Source organism: Primulina huaijiensis, unplaced genomic scaffold (genome assembly GCF_012295235.1).
Source record: "Primulina huaijiensis isolate GDHJ02 unplaced genomic scaffold, ASM1229523v2 scaffold28411_ERROPOS180412, whole genome shotgun sequence".
NCBI lineage: Eukaryota > Viridiplantae > Streptophyta > Magnoliopsida > Lamiales > Gesneriaceae > Primulina > Primulina huaijiensis.
Window position 1 is genome coordinate 49881 of NW_027356787.1, and position 10394 is coordinate 60274.

A 10394-nucleotide genomic window follows, 5' to 3' on the forward strand; every position below is an offset into this window, starting at 1 on the left:
AATTCAAAACTGTTGTCTTTAATAATTTTTTTCATTAGTTAAAAATTATTGTATTAAATTTTTTTTATTTTACAATATATATAATAATAATTAAACCAAAAATAACAATCAAAAATAACAATGTGGCAGTAGAGTCCCACAATATCAATGTATCGAATTAGTTAATGGATCAATTTTGCAGCCTAGCTTTGATAGTATCCAAACAATATTGACATTATTAAGAGTACACAAACAACAGTTATATATGCAAAATAAAAGCATAACTAGTATATACCGAAGAAAATAGAAATTTCGGCATGACCTCCCCATATATAAGACATCCCAAAAATTTTCAAACAACACAAACAACATTTATATACTCGAAACAAAGTCATAACATCAATTCACAAACCTATAACATTTACGTTCTACGAAGCTAGAAGTAATGTGAAACTAATATTGACAAGCATTGTTTCGTCAAGCTCTGTTTCGTCAACGTACCTAGAATTGTTACCAAATATACAGTTCAAGACTTTGCATACCTATTCGTAACACAAAACACTGCATTAATACTTTTCATACTTAGTCATAAATATAATCTTGTATGCATTCCGCCCACTCGGATCGCACTTCATCAATTTCTTCCTTAGAGTACTCTGTTTTCATGAACTGTTAACAAACACACTGATAATATTAGTAAAAAACACTCAATAAAGACATTGAAAAATGAGAAATACACAATTATTTGTGAATAATGAGAATATGTCGAATATTACAATTGAAGATATTGAGTTCATCTCATTGGTAGCATCTTTTTCAATCATTTCTCGCATAAATCTCATAACATAAAACCACATTGTTTTGAATCTGGTTGTCGTGGACCCTATGTTAAAAAAAATTGTTAGTGATTGATACACAAATTGAAATAAACATTGGTTAATGACAAGTACACATGCATACCTTTACTACTTCCCATATAGCTGGTTTTTTCCCTTTCCTTTCCTTGTTTGAATTAAACAATCTTACACTCCTGCATACATCAGTGACAGTCAACATATGAGTGTTTTATTCACTAAATTAAATTTGACATAAAATTTAATATTAACTTACATATCCACCACATATTTCCAGTCATCGTAACGGTTTCGATGACTAAGTGAATCCAACAAATAAAACATCTCCTTGTAAGGATCGATGACAGTGAGAATCCAATGGTAACTACGCACAAAACAAATAATTAGTGCATACAATTCAATAAAATGTCGAGAAAATGAATTAAATTTGATATTGTAATTTTGACTCACCCAACATTATGTGGCACTAAAACTAGTTGATTTGTTGATGCACCACTCAGTCTTTCGGCCAGAACACTTGCTCTTTCATTCAAGTATTAGATTTTTCCGTTTTTGTCAAGTCTAGTCAAATATGGCATGTATGGGATCGTGTGTGGATTCACAAATCTAAACATGTCGGTCTTGTTATCTATTTTCATTTTTTTAAACATATGCCTACAATTTCCAACAGAATAATTTGAATATGATAAATTAATTAAGTTTATACAGCTTAAGTGGTCAACAAACAAAAAAAGAAAACTTACCACATGTACACAACTATACAATTGGCAGATATTGGATCCAAACTATAGAAAGGAATGATGTCTTCAAGGTGCAGAAGTAGTTCGTAATCCTCGTCAAATAAATCATGATCAAAAAGCAGTGATAGATTTTGTTCATCGGTTAGAGCACGTTTACAATAACAATACAATAGATGTAAAGATCTTGGCACACTTGAAGACAAACCAATGTTAATTCTGTGGTTGACATTTTTCTTCCTTTCAAGCTTCTAAACATTGCAAATGTACACATGTTAGCTGCAATATTGAATTCTTTATGATACTTTAAATTTAACTATAAATTGACATTTACCTCATCTTGCATTACTACCAAGTGTGCTGGCCAAGGTACATGTGTTCCTATAGAATCACCAACAGTATCACATTCATTTGGAATTGGAAATGGCAAATGTGCTAATTTGTCGACAGCAATATCAATGGATACGTGCATGCAACTCATGGGTGATGGAACACCATGAAATAATTTATCATCCGCATTGACATGGACAATTGTACCGTAGGCAACAATATTGTTCCTAGATTCCAATGCCAATGCAACCGGCTTACCCTAGAAGACAAATAATCATGTTATAAATTGATACAAATCAAAGTCATGGACAATTGCAATAATCAGCTACCTGCAAAAAATCAGCTTTGCTCAAAGCTTTCACGTCATCGTCATGCGAAGTTGCATAGTTCGAGACACTCTTTTTGATTTTATCGTCACTCATGGGATGTAACTTTACTGAGCAACTACCTTTTTCTTCAATGTCAAAGTTGCTTGCACCCTTTTTGAACATCTCTTCAAGTCTCTGTATGCGTGCATCTTGATCTGATATGCGTGCATTTTGTTCTGCGATGCGTGCATCTTGTTCTGAGAATAATATCTTCGCCTCCATCAACTCCTTTGTTTGATTAAGGAATAAATGGTCATCACCAAGAGGACTCTTCCATACTATACCAATATTAAAGTAGATGCTTGGAGTGATATGACCTCCAACACCTCTCACACGACCAGAATGTTCATGTGAATCCAGTACTTTCGTAAGGATATCATTTTTTCCCTCTTCAAATTGCAACGTACCCTCGATTTTTTGCTGCACATAACCATGCTGTCATGCACAGAAGAACAAGATAATTACTAAAAACAGTTATAATGAGTAAAAATTATTCATTTTCATGTTTTGTTTGCTTACAATCTTTTCTATTGCCGATTTCAACTCATCGCCTTCATATTGACCCTTCTTATTGACCCGTCCTTTCTTCCACATAATTGCTCGATTTATATCATCATCGTCACATAACTCATCTGCCTACAAACAATATATATGATATCAACAAATTTAAAAATCACATAGCATGGATTTAGTAAACTTTTCGAATTAACTCACTTTCTAATACTTACTATTTCGTCGGCGAAACGTGCATATCCTTTGAGAGACATACGATGGGGATATATGTTTTGCTTTCTTCTCTTCTTTTGTTCATCACGTAGTTTCTAGTTAATTGAAAATTGACCACATATATCAGATTTCAATAGAAATAATTTGTTATGGTCTACTTATTTGAAAATAACAAATTAAGAATCTTACCATGAAGTCATCAGACAAGCGACTGATTATAAATGAACTCCAATAATCTCGTGTAATACCAAACCCAGTAGGTGGTTCTTTCAAATCCTCAGTGTTATTCCGCTTGCTAAGAATGAACTTTTGAGTGAGAAAAGATTTAAACTGTCTCCACTTGTTATTTGCAGAGTTCAGACATCCCTTCTTCCAGCTTTGATCAACATTGTACGTTAGCTGTAGAAGTCATATTAACCCATAACATTAAACATATCATAACCATATGAAAACTAATTAAAATAGTCAAAATATTATAACTTACGTTAACTGATTCCCATATTAAATCTTTGACATCATTTGGAACCATTTTCCAAGTCTGATAACTTATCTATACCTTTTTTCGAAGAAGAACTCCAATATAACTTTGCATCTCACCTGCAAATTCTCCTACTGGCTGTCCCAATTTATTGAACCTTACATTCTTTCTGATTCCATGAACCCTTTGCCTAACAAGCCTATCCAAACGTGTACGACCTCTAGATGATATTGTTGTTTCCGTCTCTGTAGATTCCAAAACTGTTTTGCCCCCACAACTATTGTCATTGGCAGAATATGCAGTATTCTGTTTAGGCTTCTCATTCTTTGACATCCTGCAAGCATTTACAATTTGTTAGGAAATCAGAAAAATGCACTATGCAACACATGTCACAAAAAATTAGTACTCAGTTCTTTATTTTTCTTTCTACATGAAAATGTAATAAGCAGAACAGGAAATGAATATAACCTATTATGCTGGTTCAAGTCATTTAGGATTGCACTTAATTATTGTCAACCCAATACCCATCACAATCTTCACGAATGCATGATGGTTCATTTTCATCTATTCCATCAACATCCATTGACATAAACCCTCGTGTAAAACATTGATAGTGGGATACATCATTTTCCAATTCATCACCATTCATGTAGTGAATATACTCTTTGGTGGGACTTGCAAGTACAACATGCCATTCAGGATCTTGAGGATCTTCAATGTAAAACACCTGCTTTGCTTGACTGCCAAAGATAAAAGAGTCAGACTTGAATCCAATTCTCTTTAGGTTTACCAACGTGAAACCAAGATCATCAACTTTAATACCGTTGAAATTCTCAACCCAATTACATTTAAACATTGGAATTTGAAACATTTGGTAATCAAGTTCCCATATTTCTTGAATAACTCCATAAAAAATCATGTCTGACACAACTGGATTTTTATCCTTTGCACTAGCAACTTGCATTGTCGTTGCGACTAAGCTTACACCGGAATTTTGCACAATTCGTGTATCATCTCGCTCTTTTGTATGATGAGTGACCCCATCAATCAAATAACTAGAGTACTTTAACACTTGTTTGCTAGGTCCGCGCGCTACCCACTTCAATCTTTCTGAAATTTCACGAGTGAAATTGCCAACTGCACTTGCAACCTACATTTCACAAAGAGCTAAAATTTATCCCTAAGTTTTAAAAAACACCATAATACTGATATTTAAACAGCTTACACTATCACGTATCCAGTTGATAAAGGTTCGGTTATGCTCATCTTGTAACCACCTTTTGGACTTAGCCTTATGGGGAAATTTTGCATCCAAATATGTCATGTGTTCCCTGATGAAATGATTAAGGATAAGTTTACCAATTTAATGTAAAAAAAATAGGAAGAAAGTATTACTAAGTCAAAGAAATTACTCGATATAAGGCTCAACGTCAACATCATTTTCCAATAGATACCGATGTGCTTGATTCAACTCATCATCACTAGTGTAGTGCATTACTGAACCAGACAGAGGCTTAGTGAGTTGTTTTCTCCGATGCATTGATGGGATACCAATTGTATCTACACTAGACATGTAGTCCGAGCAAAATTCCACAGCCTCTTCAGCAATATAACGTTCGGCTATACACCATTCAGGCCGATGGCGATTTTGCACGTAGCCTTTCAATATCTTCATGAATCTTTCAAAAGGATACATATGCCTAAACCAAACCGGTCCACACAATTTTAACCCGCGTACAAGATGAACAGTCAAATGAATCATTATAAAAAAAAAAAGATGGGGGGAAATATTTCTCTAGTAAACACATTATCATCACATTCTCTCTTTGCATCTCATCCAACTTTGAGACATCTATCACTTTATTGTATACCACATAAGAACCCACACAACCGAGTGATAGTATCTCTAACATGTTTAGGCAAGACACCACGTATGGCCACTGGAAGAAATTGTTGCATCAAAGTGTGATAGTCATGTGACTTAAGGCCAACAAGTTTCAAGTCCTTCATCTACACGAGGTTTTTAATATTAGATGAATAACCCGTAGGGACCTTTATTCCAAACAGAGAATTGCAAAATTTTCTTTTCTCAGCCTTGCTTAGTGTATAACAGGCAGCTGGCAAATACGTTCTTTTCTCCCCCATCTTTGGTATCAAATCAGTCCTCAAATTCATCTCCATGAGGTCAAGTCTTGCTGCAACTCCATCCTTTGTTTTTCCTAGAATGTCAAGTAACGTACTGATGAGACTTTCACAAACATTTTTTTCAATATGCATCACATCAAGTACATGTCGAACATGTAGATGTTTCCAATACTCAAGTTCAAAGAATATAGATTTCTTTTTCCAACATTATTTTTCATCACCTACCTTCAACTGAACCTTCCCACTCATTTTTCCCAGACGATAATTAATTCTTTCAAATCTTTCTAATACTTCAAGCCCATTTAACGGTTTTGGTGCGAGTTTAAACTCTTGGTTCCCATTAAATGCTTTTTTTTGCCTTCGATAAGGATGACTTGTAGGAAGAAACCTTTTATGGCCTGTATACGCAATTTTTCTACTATGCTTCAACCTCGTCGAACATGTTTCTTCACCACATATTGGACATGCATGATATCCTTTCACAATATAACCTGACATCTTCCCATATGCAGGAAAATCATTGATCGTCCATAGTAACACAGCTTTAAGCGAGAAAATTTCTTTTCGATATGCATCATATGTATCAACACCTATATCCCATAAAAATTTTAAGTCGTCAATTAGAGGTGCTAAGTAGAGATCAATATCATTTCCTGGTTGTTTGGGACCAGATATCAACAAAGTGAGCATCATAAATTTTCTCTTCATACACAAACTTGGAGGAAGGTTGTAAGTGATCATCACAATTGGCCAACAACTATATGCAGAACTCATCAAACTATGTGGATTGAAGCCGTCTGCTGATATGGCCAATCTTAGGTTTCTTGGCTCGGAAGCAAAATTTGGCCAGTTGTGATCCACTACTTTCCAAGAGGGTGCATCAGCTGGATGGCGCAAGTATCCATCACGAATTCTTTTATCAGCATGCCAAGTTAAGTCCTTAGATGTCACCTTCTGCTGAAACCATCTTTGAAATCTGGAAATAGTTGGCAACTACCAAAGGACCTTTGCAGGAACTCCTGCATTTATCGTAGAATTTTTACCCAACTTCCACCTTGACATCCCGCAAATAGGGCAACCGGTAAAATCCTCCGGTATAAGATACAATCATTAGGACAAGCATGAATTTTCACATAATCCATCCCTAAAGCACATAAGCTTTTCTTTGCATCGTACAAAGATAAAGGTAATTCATTGTCATCTGGAAGCATTTGCCCAAACAAACCAAGTAAATCAGTGAAACTTTTATCACTCCAACTATATTTTGCCTTCAAGTTATATAATTTCACAAGTGCAGATAACTTTGTAAATTTAACACATCCAGGATATAAAGGTTTCTCGGCATCTTCAAGTAGCTTATGGAATTGTTTTGGATTCTCAGCATAACTATCATATGCAACATGGACCATATTTATAGGTTCCTCGGTAAAATATTTGCGTTCATCTTGCCGTACTCGATCACTATCATTCATTGAGTTCCCGAACTTAGATCTTTCGCCATGCCAAATCCATGTATGATATGTTAAATCTATACCATTACAACACAAATGAGCCCTTATAGTGTCAATATCTTTCGTCTTTAGATTACCACAATTTGTACATGGGCAAGGCATTGCATTCGGATTGTTAGCATTTCGCGATGCAAACTGCAAGAAATACTCCACCCCTACCTCATATTCATGTGACAACCTGTTCTTTGACATCCAATCTTTGTCCATTATACGTACAACTAGCCAACCAACAATGCGTCAAATCCTTCAAAACAGTTGAAAAACAACCATAACAAAGGAATTACCGCTCAAACCCGCATCAAAGAAGCATGCATGAACTAACATAACTGCAAAAATTCCAATAAACCATTAAAATTCCAAGCTAAAATTAGCTATCCTAGTTAATATTTTTCCACATATTTCTCTTATTATTGAGATGAGATAAAATAGTATTCCCTTTCATATCTAAATTTATACGGCATTTTATTTAATTTCATTTTCTTCCTGTGTGTTAATGCCACATTATCTTGATATTGATCAATAAAATCCAATCCATTTGTAAGGTCAGACTCCTCAAGTTATGCCACTGAAACCACCGCAGCCACCGACACTTATTCAAGTGGCGACGTTATCAAATGAGCTAATGCAAGTGACGAGTATGAAAAGCAAGGCTCCTATCGAACTAACTTCATTTTTTTTTAATAAGAATCAGTTTAAGATGTTAATCAGCATTTTGTCGGCACATTTTTAAAAAATCACAAAGCAGAAATTTTATGCCCATAAGCCAGATCAATTCCACTAAATTTGGGGGGAAAAGAAAACGAAAAGATAAAAGAAAAGCATACCTTGGCTTGAAGAGTGTCGAATTTTTTGAGAAATAAATCGGACAAAGAATCCGACGATTCGGGAACGCACTTGTCCTCGTACAGGGCCAAATTTCTGGGATATTTCGCTCTCTCGATCAGATAAAAGATAATGGTGTCTTCTTGCCGAACGAAGGTCGCAAACCTGATGGCTAGATCGCACGGTGGTCGGCCGGTCTTCCTTCGCTTTGAGAAGCGGCGGCGTCGACTTGAGATTTTGGGGGGAAGAGGGCGACGTAGCGCGGGAATGGGTTTGGGTTTTCTTTCTTTCTCTTCTCTCTTTTATTACAAGTGTGTTTATTATAACACTACAAATTTTTTCAAAAAAAATTCTACAACAACGGTTTGACAAAAACCGTTGTCTATAACCATATAAAACACTAAGAAATGACAACGGTTTATAAATACCGTTGTCGTAGTCCTAATAAAACAAGATCAAAGACAACAGTTTAAACAAACAGTTGTCTTTGACCCTTGACAAAACCACTTATACACAACGGTTTTTATAAACCGTTGTTGTATCAAAAAAAAATAAACGCTCATCCACAACGGTTTTTGTTAACCGTTGTTGTATCTTAAAAAAAAGACGCTCAACAACAACGGTATTTCAAAACCGTTGTCGTAGACCAAAAAAAACACGCTCATCGACAACGATTTTTAAAAACCGTTGTCGTAGACATATAAAAGACAACGGTTTTCCAGAAACTGTTGTCTTTTAGCAGGTTTTTTGGGAATACGACAACGGTTTTGCTTGAAACCGTTGTTAAAAAAAAAGCACAACGGTTTTTATAAAAAACTGTTGTCTTTGACGTGTTGTTGAATTAAGATTTTCTTGTAGTGTAAGTCCAAACACAATCTCGAAAAATATTTCGTTTTGGTAAGTTCTTGAAAATATTAGCCGGACCCTCAAAAAGTCTCCCTATTCGATAAAATTTACGTACGTCGGAAAAAAAATGCTCTTGCGGATAAAAATACCCAACAAAGCCCATTTCTAGAAAAATACATTTAAAACACATTATATTAATTAATAAAATTAATCATGTAATAAAAATAATTTTCCTGATAATTCTCCGATCTCCATTCCTCGTTCGAGCGCGAAATGCAACTTAAAAATCTTTAATGCATAAACCTTTAAAATTTCATGAAATAAATTCTATCATGCAATAATAATGCACAAAATGCATAAAAATAATTAAACCCATAGTTTAAATAAAATCCTAGATTGTATGCACTCAGGTTACGTGAATTAAATTCATGGACCTTACAGTAGATCTATCTTAGAGAACACTGTAGTTACCTGCAACTGATCGAACAAGTCCTCGATCCTTGGAAGTGGGTATTTATTCTTGATCGTTACCTTGTTCAATTCTCGGTAATCGATACACAACCTCATGCTCTCATCTTTCTTCTTCACGAAGAGCACTGGTGCTCCCCATGGAGAGAAACTAAGGCGGATGAATTCTTTATCTAGGAGTTATTGAATTTGCTGTTTGAGCTCTAACATCTCAGCTGGAGTTAAACGGTACGGTGCCTTAGAGATTGGCACGGTGTCTGGCACAAGTTCAATGGAAAACTCCACCTCTCTCTCTGGTGGATGGCCTGTGATATCATCAAGAAAAACGTTAGGAAAATCTCTGACTACTGGTACCTCAGATATCGACGGAATGGGTACGTCAGGTGCGAAAATAATACTGGCCAAGAAATTTTGACATCCCTTATGAATAAGCCTTCGTGCCTGCATGCAAGAGATCATGCGAGAGAAACTCCTCCATCTATCTAGCTCAAAGATAAATTTCTCCATGCCCAACGGTCTTACCAACACTGATCTTTTGTGACATTTAATAAGAACTATGTTCTTCGTTAGCCAGTTCATTCCCAAGATAATGTCAAACTCTGGCATCGATAGCCCAATCAAATCGGCATACACTAGGTGGCCTTGCAGTTGAAGATCGATGTCTCTGACCATGCTAGTAAAAGGGGATCGGTTACGGTGACCGGAAACGCAACGGAAGCACAAAAATTTTGATTTTAGCATAAAATTTTCGGCCACCAACATTCTTGTGTAGCAAATACAATAAACACAAAATGACATTCATAGTGTGTTAAGAAATGTACCTATCAATCACAAGGATTGATGTATGGCTCCAACTAAGGTGTAAACACCTTAGCTCTTGTATGGCAAGAACTTCTACAAGCTTCCAAAGAGCACTCCTTGCTCTAAAATAAAGCCCACCACCAACTAGGTAGATCCCCTCATATTTTGCACTAGAAAAATATGAGGATTTTTCTTTGAGAAGTGAGTGTTTTCTCCAACCATTGAAGAACAAAAAAAAATGGAGAGAATGAATAGTATTTTTGGCCACTATTCATGCTAGGAGAGAAGGAGAGACATTTTTTTGGTTGTGGGAAAAGTTAAAGTAAAAA

The 10394-nt window shown here is 35.5% G+C and overlaps 2 protein-coding genes across 2 annotated transcripts; both read right to left on the minus strand.

Annotated features, from left to right (window-relative positions):
- Positions 1 to 281: 281 nt before the first annotated feature.
- Positions 282 to 3850, minus strand: LOC140967821 (uncharacterized). The gene is made up of 12 exons (XM_073428592.1): positions 3479 to 3850; positions 3184 to 3393; positions 2788 to 2904; positions 2230 to 2703; positions 1905 to 2159; positions 1577 to 1821; positions 1284 to 1487; positions 1090 to 1197; positions 940 to 1009; positions 756 to 862; positions 562 to 648; positions 282 to 480 (listed from the first exon to the last, which is right to left on the minus strand). The coding sequence occupies exons 1-7, from the start codon at positions 3521 to 3523 to the stop codon at positions 1370 to 1372; spliced, it is 1464 nt and encodes a 487-aa protein (XP_073284693.1). The 5' UTR covers positions 3524 to 3850; the 3' UTR covers positions 282 to 480; positions 562 to 648; positions 756 to 862; positions 940 to 1009; positions 1090 to 1197; positions 1284 to 1369.
- Positions 3545 to 7335, minus strand: LOC140967823 (uncharacterized). Its single transcript, XM_073428593.1, has 7 exons — positions 6661 to 7335; positions 5843 to 6574; positions 5384 to 5482; positions 4885 to 5141; positions 4698 to 4803; positions 3997 to 4622; positions 3545 to 3806 (listed from the first exon to the last, which is right to left on the minus strand). The coding sequence occupies exons 1-7, from the start codon at positions 7333 to 7335 to the stop codon at positions 3545 to 3547; spliced, it is 2757 nt and encodes a 918-aa protein (XP_073284694.1).
- Between the last annotated feature and the right edge of the window lie 3059 nt (positions 7336 to 10394).

What these genes read in the sequence shown, in the direction of transcription:
- LOC140967823 (XM_073428593.1), bottom strand. Translation starts at nt 7,335, where the DNA reads ATGGACAAAGATTGGATGTCAAAGAACAGGTTGTCACATGAATATGAG. An exon ending in GTGGTGTCTTGCCTAAACAT is followed by an intron (nt 5,142 to 5,383) that starts GTTAGAGATACT and finishes AGATTCATGAAG; the next exon opens with ATATTGAAAGGCTACGTGCA. An exon ending in GACGTTGAGCCTTATATCGA is followed by an intron (nt 4,804 to 4,884) that starts GTAATTTCTTTG and finishes TCATTTCATCAG; the next exon opens with GGAACACATGACATATTTGG.
- LOC140967821 (XM_073428592.1), bottom strand. Translation starts at nt 3,523, where the DNA reads ATGGTTCCAAATGATGTCAAAGATTTAATATGGGAATCAGTTAAC. An exon ending in GCTTGTCTGATGACTTCATG is followed by an intron (nt 2,905 to 3,183) that starts GTAAGATTCTTA and finishes TATTGTTTGTAG; the next exon opens with GCAGATGAGTTATGTGACGA. An exon ending in GCAAAGCTGATTTTTTGCAG is followed by an intron (nt 2,160 to 2,229) that starts GTAGCTGATTAT and finishes TTTGTCTTCTAG; the next exon opens with GGTAAGCCGGTTGCATTGGC.